This window comes from Cervus canadensis, chromosome 23 (genome assembly GCF_019320065.1).
Source record: "Cervus canadensis isolate Bull #8, Minnesota chromosome 23, ASM1932006v1, whole genome shotgun sequence".
Taxonomy (NCBI): Eukaryota; Metazoa; Chordata; class Mammalia; order Artiodactyla; family Cervidae; genus Cervus; species Cervus canadensis.
This window is the reverse complement of record NC_057408.1, coordinates 2,033,535-2,048,593: the sequence shown is the minus strand read 5'-3', so window position 1 is coordinate 2,048,593 and position 15,059 is coordinate 2,033,535. Positions and strand designations below refer to the sequence as shown.

At 48.6% G+C, this 15,059-nt stretch overlaps 1 protein-coding gene across 3 annotated transcripts in view; it reads right to left on the bottom strand.

Moving 5' to 3' along the window:
- Window positions 1-1,650: 1,650 nt before the first annotated feature.
- Window positions 1,651-15,059, bottom strand: part of RNF165 (ring finger protein 165) — a 110,603-nt gene continuing 97,194 nt past the window's right edge. For all 3 annotated transcript variants that reach the window (XM_043444463.1, XM_043444461.1, XM_043444462.1), the window contains 4 exons: window positions 14,912-15,016; window positions 14,502-14,597; window positions 8,331-8,437; window positions 1,651-7,865 (listed from right to left, as the gene is read on the bottom strand). In XM_043444463.1, the coding sequence (XP_043300398.1) occupies window positions 7,748-7,865; window positions 8,331-8,437; window positions 14,502-14,597; window positions 14,912-15,016 (426 nt within the window). In that variant the 3' untranslated portion in view covers window positions 1,651-7,747. The remainder of the gene's footprint in view (window positions 7,866-8,330; window positions 8,438-14,501; window positions 14,598-14,911; window positions 15,017-15,059) is intronic.

Below are 15,059 nucleotides of genomic sequence, written 5' to 3'. Positions count from 1 at the left end.
ATGTAGGACAACTCAGGCTCCAGAATCCCGTGAGCCAATTCTTCCTCAAAATAAATCTCCATATCTATAAATAACATATCATATCCTGTATTATATCATATTAACCCTACTGATTCTGCTTCCTGAAAGAGCCCTGACAATCACAGCCAGACTCCATCCTCCTTAACCTCCTGAGGGTTATGGAGACTGGGAGTCACAGGCAGAGCCGGGGTGTTTTCTGAGAAGTCTGCCCTCCTGGGCACTGTGATAGGAGGTGGGAGAGGGGTGGAGATTCGGAAGGCTACCCACCAGCCCCCGTGTTGGGTGGGCACAGAATCCAAGGAAATAGAGCCACTCTCCCAACCCCATAAGGCTGTGCCCCAACAGAGATTAAGTAGCCAGAGATGACAGACGGGGCCTGTGGGATGTTGGGGGAAGGAGTTTGGCCTCCTATCCGAGTGCTTACAGCTGGCAAACAGGGATAGCGGGGTGTGGCGGAGCGAAGACTAAGGAGCCCAGGTTCCCAGAGCAACAGATACAGGTGGAACTGTGGGGAAAAAGACAGACAGCGTTTTGGATCATCTGACTCGATGAGAGCTAGAGATTTAAACGTTCATTTTGTTTGTGTGTGTGTTAGTCACTCAGTCGTGTCTGACTCTGCAACCCCATGCACTGTAGCCCGCCAGGCTCCTCTGTAGATGGAGTTCTCCAGGCAAGAGTACTGGAGGGGGTTGCCATTCCCTTCTCCAGGGGATCTTGCCAACCCAGGGATTAAACCCCAGTCTCTTGCCTTGCAGGCAGATACTTTACCATCTGAACCACCAGGGAAGCCCATTTAACATTCATTTAAATGTATGAAATTACATACAAAATGAGTGAAAGCGATGGACCTTAGTTAATAATAAGGTAACAATTTTGGTTCCTCCACTACAGCAAATGCATCTACCAAGGCAAGATGCTAATGGGTGGCCACGAGGGAGCATATGGGAGCTCTCTACTTTTTTTTCAATTTTCTGTACACCTAAAACTGTTCTAAAAAATAAAGTCTGTGACTGAGGGGGAAAAAAGTTCATTCACATGGGCTCTGCTTGTAATTTCTGAGAGAAAGTCATCTTCCAGGTCACTGACCCACACTTTTCTGAGAATAGACTCTAGACACCGCAGAGTGTCTGAATTTGGGCTCTTATGAAGGAATAAAAAATCCAAGCCCCAACTTTCAAAAATCAAATCTTTCTCTCCTATGGAGAAACTGAGGAGCCTCCAGATCAAAACATAAGAGGTTACATTTGAAAATGATAAAAAAAAAAAAAAAAGGAACTTTCTGCCTTAAGATCCATAAGCTAAAGTTTAGGAAAACAGGTTAATTAGATGGTTGGTTCAGAGAATAGAACAGATTCTTGGAGAGATAAAGAGGAAAGAGAAAATAATAGATAAGAGAGGAGGAGGAGGGAGGGAGTTGGGAGCAGCAGAAGTGGGGAAGCTGAGGGAGGAAGAGGAAAAAGGGAAACACGTGAAGGACAGGCAGAGGATGAGGAGAGGGCGAGGTGAGGAAGAGACAGCAAACACTGCCAGGTGTTCCGATGAACACAGGTCTGTCTTGGAGCACTTTTCTCCAGGCATGCCCTGGGTAAGCACAGAAATAAACACCCTGCACAAGTGAGGTGTAGTTAGCAATGCAGTTCATTTTTATTAGTTATAAATAAAGTACAAAAAATCCACCAAAAGTGAATCTAAGCATTTACACAATTCCTAATGTCTCCGCCTTTTCATTGATGCACTATTGCTTTAATATTCATAATAAATATTCTTCTAGCTTTCTGCTATAAAATAGTCTATGTAGCAAAATGTTGCACAGCACAACAGAACAGAACAGCAGGAGGATTACAAAAAAAGGACAATCAACACTGAGGATAAGCCTTTCACTTACCAGGGGCAACCAAATTACCCCCTTGCGGGCCTGGGGTCGCTGGCTCCAGAGCTGAGAAACGAGCCACGGCCAAGGCCAGGGGTGGGACTGGGGAAGGGGAAGGCTGGGATGAGGAGGGGTGGGGGACAGGCCAGCCCGGGCAAAGGGCACTTCCCACCCTGACCCCCCCACCTGAGCAGCATAAGGCGTGTCCATCCAGGAGCCCTGCCAAGGGGCAGCATCTGCCAGGCCCTGCAGTTGGCAGTCGCGCTCCAGTGGGCAACTCCACAGGCTGCCTTCATAGGAGTCAGGTCCGCATGGCTCCAGGGTGGAAGCAGAGGCAAGCTGGACAGGCAGCAGGCAGGAAGCCCAGGGAAGGGGACCCATAGTCCAGCCAGAGCCAAGTGGGGCCGAAAGGGCCCAGCCACTCTCACAAGTCGGCCAGGCAGTGTGGCAACTTTGGGCCTCCGCTCCCTCCCCAGTCAGCACCATCCCACGGCGCCTCATGTGGAGGGTGGATCTCTCCACCAGGCAAAGGCAGTGATGTCAAGAGGCAAGAAGGAAGGATGAGCTGGAAAGAAAGGGGAGGAAGCAGACAGGTAGAGAGCCAGAGCCGCTCAGAGGGGACAGGGACCTCTTCTCTCTCTCTGGCTCAAAAGCAGCTGGGCTCACCGCTGTGCCAGGCTTCAAAGCTATTGAGCCTGCAGCTCTCCCCTCCAGCCCCTCCTGGGGGCAGTGAGATCGGAGGCCCCCAGCTGTCCCCCCACAGCAGCCCCTTCAGCCCACAGGCCCCTTGAAGCAAGGACAGAGGGCGAAGGAGATGCTGGGAGGAGACACTGTGGGTCTCAAACCTGTGTCCTGATCTGCTGTCAAGGGCAAGGCCTCAACAGCAAAGGCTCCGGGAGATGACAGGGTGGCCAATCCCAAATGCCAGAGTCTGGCACTTATATCCTGCCTACCCCATCCCCATATCTAAGAAAGCATGGGTGGCAGCTCACTCTCCAAATGCCCACCAAACCTTGTGAAAGCCCATGTCCAAGGATGCATCTGCCTGTCTTGCCCCCTGTCCCCTGCAGGACACTGCATGTCAAAGGACAGACATCCTTCCACTGGATAAGTTCTCAGTCCACTCTCTTCCTCTCCTTCCCTCCACACTCCCTTTCTTCTCTCCTAAGAGGATGGGAGAGCACAGCATGGTGGGCTCCCGCCGGCTCTGTGTCATATCCTATTTGAGCCTGAGGGACACTAGATAAATCCTCTTGTTCAGCTTCCTCACCCTAGCCCGGAAAACTGAGACTTGGGAGGCCAAGTGACTTGCTCAAGGTCACGGGGAAGTTTGCAGGAGAGCTGGTCTGAAAAACCCAGCCTCCTGACCCCAGGTCCCGAGCTCATTCTAATAAATCAGGATTTGGCTCTCAGATGCTCCTGCTGGTAATGTCCAAAGGGCTTAGTTCTCGAACTAAGAGGGCCCCCCCCCCATCCCCCCCTACCCCCGACCTTCCCCAGAGGATGGGGTCAGGGTGGGCAGAGGTTGTGGAAAAGGGGAAGAGGAAGAAAAATGGGGTGGTTAATGATGGGGGATGGGGGGGGCAAGGATAGCAAGTGAAAGGCTTACCCCAGTCTGCTGACGAGTGCAAATTATATTTATATATGTGCTAAATACAGTCACTATATTGGAGTTTTTCACTAGGATCACAGCATACAGAATCAAAGGTTTGCATTTCGTATGGAATGTATCCAAAGAGGCCAGCACCACAGTAGGACAGCTTGCAATCACACACCCTGATAGTTTGGACGAAATAAAGTTCGCGGAATTTTTATTTTTTTTTTGTTTTTTTGTATTCGTAGTTGTTTGTCATCGTACCAATGCATGCAAAGCATTCCACTCCCAGAAACAACGCCAAAATGAGGTAATAGGAGTAATAAAAAAAATTAGTATCCTTTCTAAATAAATAAATTATAATTAAAAATGCAAAACAACTATAAAAATAATTAAATAAGAACCCACGATATCTACAAGTTAGTCATAAATTATGATTGTTAAATATAAGGCATTTAAACTCACAAAACCCTGTAAACTAGCAACGTGCCATGTTTTTTGTTTTTTGTGGTTTTTTTTTCATGTTTGTTTTTCTATCAGCTGAAATCGCTCTAGCATTTGCTCTACGCGCGCGCAGGAGATGAAACACGAGGGGAGGACCTGACAGACGTTGCTACAGCCCCACGCGGGGAGTGTCTGTCCCGCCGGCAGGCGGGGGGCTGGGTGGGGGGGGATTTCTTCAGGAAGAAGAAAAAAAAAAATCTGGTGCTTTTTCTTCACCATTGAAAAAACTGTGCTTGTTCAACATTAGGCGTAAAGAGTTAAGAATACTTGCACGGAGGCTGGAAAGATTTGCAGAAGAGGAGCTCGGAGTCCCGGAGTCCCGCCACGGGTGAGGGGCGAGGGCTGGGCGGGGCCGCAGGAGGAGTCGCCTGGGCCCCGCCCCGCCCCGCCGCGCCGGGTGGCCGGGCTTCGTGGGGTTGGTTCGTGGGTTGGTGTCCCGGCGGCCCGGGCTGCGCTGTGGCTGGAGGCCCAACTGGAATCCTGGGGCCGCTGTCGCCCCAGAAGGCACTCATGCGTCTCGGTCAAGGAAGGGTCTGAGTCCCTTGAGTTGAGCAGAAGGAGGACGACCAGGGGTCTCCCCTCCCGGAGGTGGTAGGTGTGAGATGCTGAGGCCCAAACCTGCCTCTTCTCCAGTCTTCCCAGGCTCCTGGATGGTGGGGAGGGCGGCAGGAGGGGGCTTCCACGAAGAAGACACACAGACCCCCTCTCCTCACTTCTCACGCTTCTCACCCCTCTGCAGGTCTGGGAGGTGCCCATCTGCAGGGTGTGAGAGCCCCAGAGAGATGGGCGTGGGGGTGGGCTCTAGGATCTACCCCCAAAACCAGTGCTGAGCTCTCCCCTCTGGGTGGTCCTCACCCCAGTTAGTGCCTCATGTTAGCCTGGGGGCCTGCAGAGAAGTGGGGGGGAGAAGGGGACTTGTCCCACTCTCAGCCTGTGATACAGATGGTGGTGCCCCTGGGGAGAATCGTTGTCAACAGCTCGATGGGCACACAGCTCTCCCAACTTGAAAAAAGTGTGTTGATGTTAGGGAGGATCAGAGAATGTGAGTGTTGGAAGGAAATTTAGCAAGCATCCAATGCGAGCTCCTTGTGGGCAGCCGAGGAAGCTGAGGCCCCGGGAGCAGAGGGCAGGTTCTAGGGCTGCCACGTTGTCAGTGAAGAGCCCGGACAGAAGCCAGACACCGGCTCCCCACCAGCCTCCCACCTGCCGGCCTTTCAAACCAGCCTGGGAGGGAAGAACAAAGACTGAGTAAATGGGCAGGGACCTGCCCTGGACCGCCCCACCCATCTCAGGTCAAAGCAGGATAGGGGGCGAAGTTCCCAACTTCCTGGGGCTACTAGTCACTAGCTCTGTCCAAAATCCTGACAAGTACTTTCCCACTCGTGGGATCTCCAGCCACTGGCCCTGGAGACCAGGTTCACACACTGGAACCACCGAATGGGACGGGATCATGCCCTGGCCATTAACCTTGACTCAGACTAGTCACCCTGCACTATCCCCCTGGCTCCTCACCTGGACTGTAAGCTTCCCGGAGGCCAGGACGTTGCCTCCCTGGCTGCTGCCTCTCCCAGCATCTGCCCTGGCAGCACTCAGGATAGATGGCCTTGGTCTGAGTGAGAGCCTCGAGGATTCCTCCAACCAGAAGCCATGACCCCTGCTCTCTGCCCGCAGGTGTCCAGACTGTGTCCCTCTACTTGACAGCTCCACATGTGCCAGAAGGTTCTATCTCAAGCCAAAATCTGCTTCCCCATCATTTTCACTCATTGATCCTGGTTCTACCCTTTGCAGCAACAATGCAGACTCAAAAATTTTCATAACCTTAAGGATGATCTTCATATATCTGATAAATATCTGTCCCCCTTAGTCCTATCTCACTGATATAAAGGCATGGAGACTGAGGCATGGGGTAAGTAAGGGGAGCGGGAGGCTGGAAGGGCAGTACCCATGAGGGAGAGGAGCCAGAGGTGGGGGCAGAGGAAGGGAGCAGAATTCCAGCTGAGCTGGTATTTTCCACATATGGACAAAGAAAGTTGGCTTGGGATTGGAAGTTGGTGGACTCTCCCATCTCCATTCTCCTGTCCTCCTTTCTCTCTGCTCCCTTTGAAATTCAGAAAGGAAAATTAAAAAATGTGGAGCAGTTCAGAAAGACAGCAGCCAGGGAGGCAACATCCTGGCCTCGGGGAGCTTACAGTCCAGGGATGATGTCACTTGGAACTTCCAGGTCTTGTCTCCCACTACCCCCATCCCTCAACCCCGAGGAGGTTCCCAGGAGAGAGCACAGAAGTCGTTGGGTGGATGGTCGTACTCCTCGCAACACCTCAGTGAGGTAGAGGAAGTAGAAACGGATGCACTGTTGCTTCTCCCCACTGTAAGAAGAAGGAAACCGAGGCACAGAAAAAGAAAGAGACTTGCCCAAGGTTATCAAAGAGTCAGAGAAAGAGCTAGAGACAAGGGACACAGGGCCTCCCAAACCCACCAAGGTGGTGTCAGGGCCAGGGTCCTCTCTGAGGGACTCGATCAGGATTCAAGACATCCCTGAAGAAGCTCAAGGTCCTCCCCAAGGTCTGCATGTTTGACCTCAGCCTGCGCGTGCTAGCTGAGAGCACTTTGGCCAAGACTACTTTAACATCTGATTAATTCTTTGCATTAGGGAGGCAGTGGTCCCATTGCCTCTGTGTGGCAGGGTCTGAGCACAGCCAAAGGAAGAAGCTGGCGTGAGCAGGGCTATCCTGGCTTCGAGGAACCTGGGGCAGCTCTAGCTGAACCCCTCCTGGTTCCGTGTGGAACTGGGGGGGTGGTGAGGAATGGTTGGAGCTAAGTAGATGGGTTCTAGAAGTGGGGAGCCCTCCTTCAAGACAGATTTATGCCTTTCACCCACTCAAATGCTGCCTTCCCAAGCCCAGCTGAGCCCCTGAGAGGCCCATCGAAGGCCCCCATCTGCACCCCCTTCTCAGATGCCGCCTCCAAGCTCGCTCCGTGCGCTTGTAAACATGAGAAAAACAAAAGCCAAGAAAAAAGACAAAAACAAAACCAGGACCCCCTCCCGCCTCCCAACCTGGGTGAAAAAAAAAATCATACTTTTTCACCGTAAACAGAATTTGGCTTTTTTTTTTTTTTCCACCTTTGATTCTTTTTTTTTTTCTTTTCTCTCGTAAAGACGGGAAGATTTTGGGCTGTCGTTGGTTGGTTCAGTCAGGCACCAAAACAAGAAACTCAATGAGAAATATTTGGTGCAGATTCGGTAACAGTGACATGTCCACCACAGATGACTGGAGCACCACACACGACATTTTTTTCTGAAGCTAACATGCTCTGGCTGCCATCCACAGAAATAGCTAGAGACCCCTACATGGTTTCTACGTGGTCGAGAGGTATATATACAATCCTTCAAAGGACAGGATCGAGGGGCCGGGCTGTGAGCTGGGACCTGCAGGAACGCCTCTAGACTCTCAGCAGCGTGGCCCCCCCTTCCCGTCCCTGCTCCGGGCAACGCCAGCTCCCTCCCTCCCGCGCAGCAGGCGGATGGATGGACGGACGGACGGACAGACGGGGCAGTCACCACTCTGCATGGGCGGGCCTCCCCCCACCCCCTCCTTTCCTCGGACTCAGATTACCACCAACTCCTCTTTCCACAAAAATGTGCTTGCAGGCTTCTCCTCTACATCAAATGGCTCAGAAGGCAAAGTTTGGCTGCAAGGGCTATGGCCGTGGGGGGACCTGGTGAAGGAAAATGGGGTGTCCACTGGCTGCTTCTTCCCTCAGCTGTCGGCTCCCAGTTGTGTCTCAATGTCCACTCGGCAGATGGGGCATTTCTTGCTCATGGCGAGCCACTGGTCCACACACAGTTGATGAAAGAGATGCATACAGGGGAGGCGCCTGGAAGAGGGAAGGGTAAGTGGGAGCAGTGGTCAAGGGGAAGGGTCCCGCGCTGTGCCAGGAGCCGAGGGAAACCGACTACTCGGGGACCAGGAGACTCACACTCAGAGGGTCTTGGGGGCCCTGCCATGGAGTGAGCTTGTGGCTGGGATGGGAATGCATGATAGGAAGGAGAGTTCCAAGACCCCCCTCCTCCTGGCCCTCCAACTCGAAGCCAGGACTTAACCTGAGACCCATCCAAGCCAAACGCCCCTCTGCTCTCTTAGCTTGGTGTCTGGGTGTTCACACAATGGGCACTCCACATCCAGAATGTTCCACACTCCACACGGAGCATACTGTGCACTCTTGCACACTCACGCATGTGCACAGGCAAACAAGCAAGCACTCCCCCCACCCCGACACACGGCAGAGGACCAGCTTGGCCCCAGGAAGGAGGACGGGGGACTCAAGGGGCTGCGCTCTTACCTCACATCTTCTCCATCTTCCAGCAAAGACAGGCAGATCGTGCATTTCTCATCGGTGTCTGACTCCTCTCCCTCCTCCTTCTTGCCCTTCCCATCCTGGGGTCTTCGCTGGGAGAAGCAGAGGAGAGTGTCTGTCACCTGAAGCAGACTTACCTGCTGGTGCCTACTGTGTTCATCCACAGCACTCCCCCCTCTGCCTTTCAGCCTCCTCCCCCTGTGTGTCAGTCACTTCTGAAGTTCTCAAGTAACACCTAGACTGTGTTTTCGGAGAAGGACATGGCAACCCACTCCAGTGTTCTTGCCTAGAGAATCCTGTGGACAGAGGAGCCTGGTGGGCTGCTGTCCATGGGGTCACACAGAGTTGGACACGACTGAAGTGACTTAGCATGCATGTATGCATTGGAGAAGGAAATGGCAACCCACTCCAGTGTTCTTGCCTGGAGAATCCCAAGGACGGTGGAGCCTGGTGGGCCGCCATCTATGGGGTCGCACAGAGTCGGACACGACTGAAGCGACTTAGCAGCAGCAGCAGACTTTGTTTTGTTTTGTGTAGTTTTTTAACACCTAGACTTCTGTGTGCTTCCCAGACTCTTCTCCCTGACTCCTCCCCACACCTTGCTCCTTGGTGCAGAATACAGAGTGTGGAAGAAACCAAGAGAATCTTATTTTTGTTGTTCCAGGCAAATTACGTCCAGGGTATAAACTTAATGCAGTCTTAAGGGCATAGAGTCTGGAAGGGAATTGGGTGCCTAACGAATCACCCTTTGCAAATCTATGGCTTGTGCATAAACAGCTGCACCCTTTCTAGTCCCCTCGCGCTGTCCACTCCTCCTTACATTCTCTCCAACCTGGATCCTTGCCTCCACACTTCTCCCTCCACTTTCTTCCTTCCTTCCTCTCCTTCCCTCAGCTAATGTCTATTCAGTTATTCATTCATTACTAGATGAAGGCAAACTGGGCTTTAGCTCCTAATTTTTGTACCAGGCTTATTTTATGTTGTTGGATCTCTCTGCCTGCCCAGAAAATTCCTTTAAAATAGGTACTAGTTCCACTGCGCACCAGAAACTAACACATTGTAAATCAACCATACTTCATCTTTAAAAGCTATTAATTAAAAAAAGGATAAGTTAAGCACTAGTTCCAATATCATGTTAGCCATCACATAGGCACTCTGTTTATACTTGTTAACTTTAATTGTCTTCTTTTAAATTCTATGCTAAGTATTTGAAAAGCTGGCTTGAAACTCAGCATTCAAAAAACTAAGATCATGGCATCCAATCCCATCACTTTATAGCAAATATAAGAGGAAAAAGTGGAAGCAGTGACAGATTTTATTTTCTTGGGCTCCAAAATCACTGTGGACAGTGACTACAGTGATGAAATTAAAAGATGCTTGCTCCTTGGGAGAAAAGCTATGACAAACTTAGTGTATTAAAAAGCAGAGACATCACTTTGCCAACAAAGGTCCATATAGTCAAAATTGTGGTTTTTCCAGTAGTCATGTATGGATGTGAGAGTTGGACCATAAAGAAGCCTGAGTGCCGAAGAATTGATGCTTTTGAACTGCGGTGCTGGAGAAGACTCTTGAGAGTTGCTTGGACAGCAAGGTGATCAAACCAGGCTATCCTAAAGGAAATCAACCCTGAATATTCATTGGAAGGATTGATGCTGAAGCCGAAGCTCTAGTGCTTTGGCCACCTGATGCAAAGAGCTGACTCACTGGAAAAGACTCTGATGCTGGGAAAGATTGAAGGCAAAAGGAGAAGAGGGTGACAGAGGATGAGATGATTAGATAGCATCACCAACTCAGTGGACATGAATTTGGGCAAGATCTGGGAGATAGCGAAGGACAGGGAAGTCTGGCGTGCTGCAGTCCATGGAGTTGCAGAGTTAGACATGACTTAGGGACTGCATGACAACAACTACTATGTAGAAAGTTCCAAGTTCTTAGATAGTGTGGACCATGGCTCATCTTTCTTTAGGTTCTATGCACACTCAGTCAAGTACAAGGCATATCATTGGTGCTTAAAAAAAAATATTCTGGGGAGGAAGGAATCTAATCAGTGAATGAAATCAGCCCACTTTGTTCCCATCTCCATGCCAAGCAGTAAAACATTCTGATAACACCCATGAGAATAAAACTAACTCCTTCCCTGGTAGCTCAGCTGGTAAAGAATCCACCTGCAATGCAGGAGACCCCAGTTTGATTCCTGGGTCGGGGAGATCTGCTGGAGACAGAATATGATACCCACTCCAGTATTCTTGGGCTTCCCTGGTGGCTCAGCTGGTAAAAAATCTGCCTGTAATGTGGGAGACATGGGTTCAACCCTTGGGTTGGAAAGATCCCCTGGAGAAGGGAAAGGCTACCCACTCCAGTATTCTGGCCTGGAGAATTCCACGGACTGTATAGTCCATGGGGTTGCAAAGAGTCAGACACGACTAAGCAACTTTCACTTCACTTCTCTCCCTTCTCCAGGGATAAGCAGACTTAAAGATCATTTAGCCAAGAGAAAAATCTGAAGTGTCACAAGATAAACCCTACCCAGAGAATGACTCTGATCTTGGGGCCAGGCCTAAATTCCAGGTCTCTGCAATCTGGTTCCTGACCCTCAGTTCTGGAGTCTGAAGCAGTCTAGGGAATTGTGTAACCTCATTAGGACATACAAGAAAATCTATGCCTTCTGATCTCAGCTTCCCTGTACCCTATATCCCCCATTGCAATAAATTTACTCTTAGCCATAATCCAGAAAATCAGAATTACATCCATAGTCTCATACAGTTGTCATGGGTTTGGACTATGAATGGAGTTATGATTATCTGCCTACCTAAGAACCCAACTGTGTTTGCTGGAGGAGTGGCCTTTTTTAGTCAACACTTTGAGAAAGTTCCATAAAAAAATACCATGAAGACTATTTTCTATTGCCTTCTCCCATCAGTATTCAGGATTTCCCTTTTATAGTTAATAATTTTAACTTAATATTCCTACTTTGTTTTGCTATGTCTAATCTATATTTCTTTAAACTACTGTCTCTTTTCAAATCTTATCCTAGTTCTTCTTTTGTATTTTTAATCTTTTAGGTCTTCTGGTTTTTTTCCTCTTTTTTCATTATCCATGAAACTTTTACCTTAACTATAACTTTCTTCAGCATTCTAAATTTAATATTTATTTTATCTGTTTTACCCTTACTTTCTCATTTTCATTAACATTCCCTTTTTACTTTGATGTTATAGACATTAATTTTGTGTGTTGTTTTCATATCTATTCCTAATTCTTGTTTTTCTGTGTTTCCTTTTTAGATTATATTTTAATGATTCTTATCATCATTACTATTTTAAAATATCCTTTTCTGTTTTACATTATTTTACTGAATTTAAATTTTTTAAGCTTTTTTTTTATATTTTAAAGGGTTTTAAATGCTATCATTTTGCATTTTTACTTCTTATTCCTTATTTTCAAATATTTTATTCCCCTAATTCTCCTTTTATTCTTATAATTTCTTAGCTCAACTCTTTATCTCATTGGCTCAGTTCATTTTCCCTTTTCATTCTTAGCATTTGTTCTTTTCCTTATCTCCTCTCAACCCATTGAAGTGATGGCAAATGAAGTGTGCAGTCTGGTGTGAGGCCACCGTGGTCAGGAAGGTAGAAGTTGTTCCTGGGCTCCTGAACACACCTTTCTTCCTTCCACATTCTTCTCCATAAGCTTCAAGCTCTCCCACCAACGAATGGTCATTATGCCAGTGATCCCCTTAATTACTGAAATACTGTCATTTCCTCTTTGTCATTGTTCAGTTGCTCAGTCGTGTCTTATTCTTTGCGACCCTATGGACTGCAGCACGCCAGACTTCCCTGTCTTTCACCTTCTCCCAGAGCCTGCTCAAACTCATGTCCATTGAGTCAGTGATGCCATCCAAGCATCTCATCCTCTGTCGTCCCCTTCTCCTCCCGCCTTCAATCTTTCCCAGCATCAGGGTCTTTTCTAATGAGTCAGGTCTTTGCATCAGGTGGCCAAAGTATTGGAGCTTCAGCTTCAGCATCCGTCCTTCCAATGAACATTCAGGACTGATTTCCTTTAGGATTGACTGGTTTGATCTTCTTGCAGTGCAAGCGACTCTCAGGAGTCTTCTCCAACACCACAGTTCAAAAGCATCAATTCCTCATCACTCAGTCTTCTTTATGGTCCAACTCTCACATCCATACATGACTATTGGAAAAACCATAGCTTTGACTAGACAAACATTTGTCAGCAAAGTAATCTCTCTGCTTTTTAATATGCTGTCTATGTTTGTCATGTCCCCTATTAACATGCTATGCATGACCCTGACACATAATAGGTGTGTTAATAGATGTTGGTTAGAATCACTGATGGATAAATTCAGTGCCTCCAAGAGAAGCTGCACAGGCCAAGGGTCATGGTCTTTGACATTGACACCGTGGGTCCTGGGAAAGCAACTCCCCACTCCCAAGCTCGCACCAGGTACAGGCACTGTGCTGGGTTGTGTATACGCACTGTCCCACTGAATCCCCAGAGTCACCCTATGGCAGTCACTAACATATCTTTCCCATTTTACATTAAAAAGGGAAAGGGAAGGGCCAGAAATGCCAAGTAAGCTGTCCAGAGTCACACAGTTATATGTAGTGGTTATGGACTGAATATTTCTCTCCCCACCCCAAATTCATATGTTGAAACCCTAACCACCCTTCCAATGTGATGGAGATGGGGCTCTGGATGGTAATTAGGTCTAGATGAGTTCATGAGGGTGGGTTCCCCATGATGGGATTGGTGCCCTTATAAGAAGAAAAACAGACACCAGAGCCTCCTTTCTGCCACGTGAGGACAGACCAAGAAGTGAGCCATCTGCCAGGCAGGAAGAGTGCCCTCACTAAGAATCAAGTCGGCCGGTGCCTTGGTCTTGACTTCCTAGGCTCCAAAACCATCAGAAATAAGTGCCATCAAGCCACCAAGCAGATGGTATTTTGTTACAGCAGCCCAAAGACAGTAGTAAAACTGAAATTCAAAACTGATTCCAGCACCTAGTGCTCGCAGCCACTACAGCCTAGGACCTCCTGAGGGGGTGAAGACGGGCTCCAGCTTGACCAGCACGAGCATTTTCCAGCTCCAAAGATTCTCAGTGCTTGTCAAGCTTTTAATTCCTAAACTTAAATAAGTATTTATTTGTTTTCATAGCAGACTTTATTTCATAGAGTTGTGTTACTTTATATGAAAGCTAAGCAGAAAATACAGCCTGCTCCATGCCTTCCCCTCTCAAAATGCACACAGTTTGCCCTATTAATATCTTGCATTAGTTTGGTGTATTTGTTACAATTGATGAACCAAGAGTGATACCTCGCTATTAATAAAGTCCATTGATTTACATTAGAGTTCTTAGGGTTTTGACAAATGCAGTGTCATGTGTCCACCATTACAGTAACATAAGAAAATAATATTTCATATTATAAAATATAAAGTATATATTATAAAATATAAAATATATTATATATATTTTATATTTATATTGTCTGTATGAAAATATATTTTTTTAATCATGGAATAATACTCCACTATATACATGTACCACTGTTTATCTATTTCCTTATCAAAAAACATCTCAGTTGCTTCCAAATTTTTTATTTATTGAATTGAAAAAAAAACAACTTAACTTCAATTCCTAGGTTCTAATCCTACTCCAGATTCCTAAGCAGTAGCCCTGGAGAGTCTTCCTCTGCAGGCTTAGGGCATAGCCTGTGAATCTGTGGCTTTAAAAGTGGTCCAGGTGAACCTGACACTCACAGAGGACTGGAAACCTACTCTCTGGAGCCTTAGCCTCCCATTTGTCCACAGGCGAGGTTGGACTTGGGAGTCTTTTTTAAGGCAAATGTTAGCCTTCAGTGCTGGTGCTCCGATGGCCCTCCACATTCAGATACAAACTTTTATCTGCCTGTACACCCACCCAAACTAACAAGTCCGCCAGCACACACGCATGCACCCCGCTTCTCTCCAGATGAGACGCCTGCCATCACCCCTCCTGATCACACCGGCAGAGGCACGGGAGAAGACCCTGGGAAGACCCTAGCAGAGCTGCAGAGCTTCTTCTTGATGTTAAACTACGCCAGGATCAACTAGACCACCCCTCACCCCCTACCCCCCAACTCTGCAGGCTGACCTGCTTACCTTCTTGTACTTGTGGGGGAAGGTGAACCTCTCGATGGTGTTCTGTACTGCTCCCCGAGTCACGTTTCCCAACCTGTCCTCGAGCTGCAGCAGCTCCTACAAAGAGAAAACGTGTGGATGCGTGCACTCCACACGTGCAGACACACAGATGCACACATGATAAGGCAGAGGGGCACTGGGGGACGTCAGCAAAGACTCACATGGGGAGAACTAGCTAACTTGTCAGAGGCTCAAAGTCCGCGCAAGATCTCTACTCTTTTTCTCCCTCTTACTCTCAACCCTGAGGCTCCCCACCACCACCCGTGCCTCCCCCACCAGAGAGGGAGGGACAGGAGATGGTGGGGTCTCCACCAAGCCAGCAGGAGCCAGGCGGAATGGGCGGGTTCCCCCCGACAGAGGGGCAGGGGTACCTCATAGCTCTCCCGCACAGCGGAGGTGTGTCTGCTGGGGTTCAGTCCCTGGAGAGCAAGGAAGTGAAGCTGAGGGTAAGGGTAGTTGCGGATTTCATGGACGACCTGTTGGGGAGAAAACGCCTCAGGCAGGATTCCAGGCTCCAGG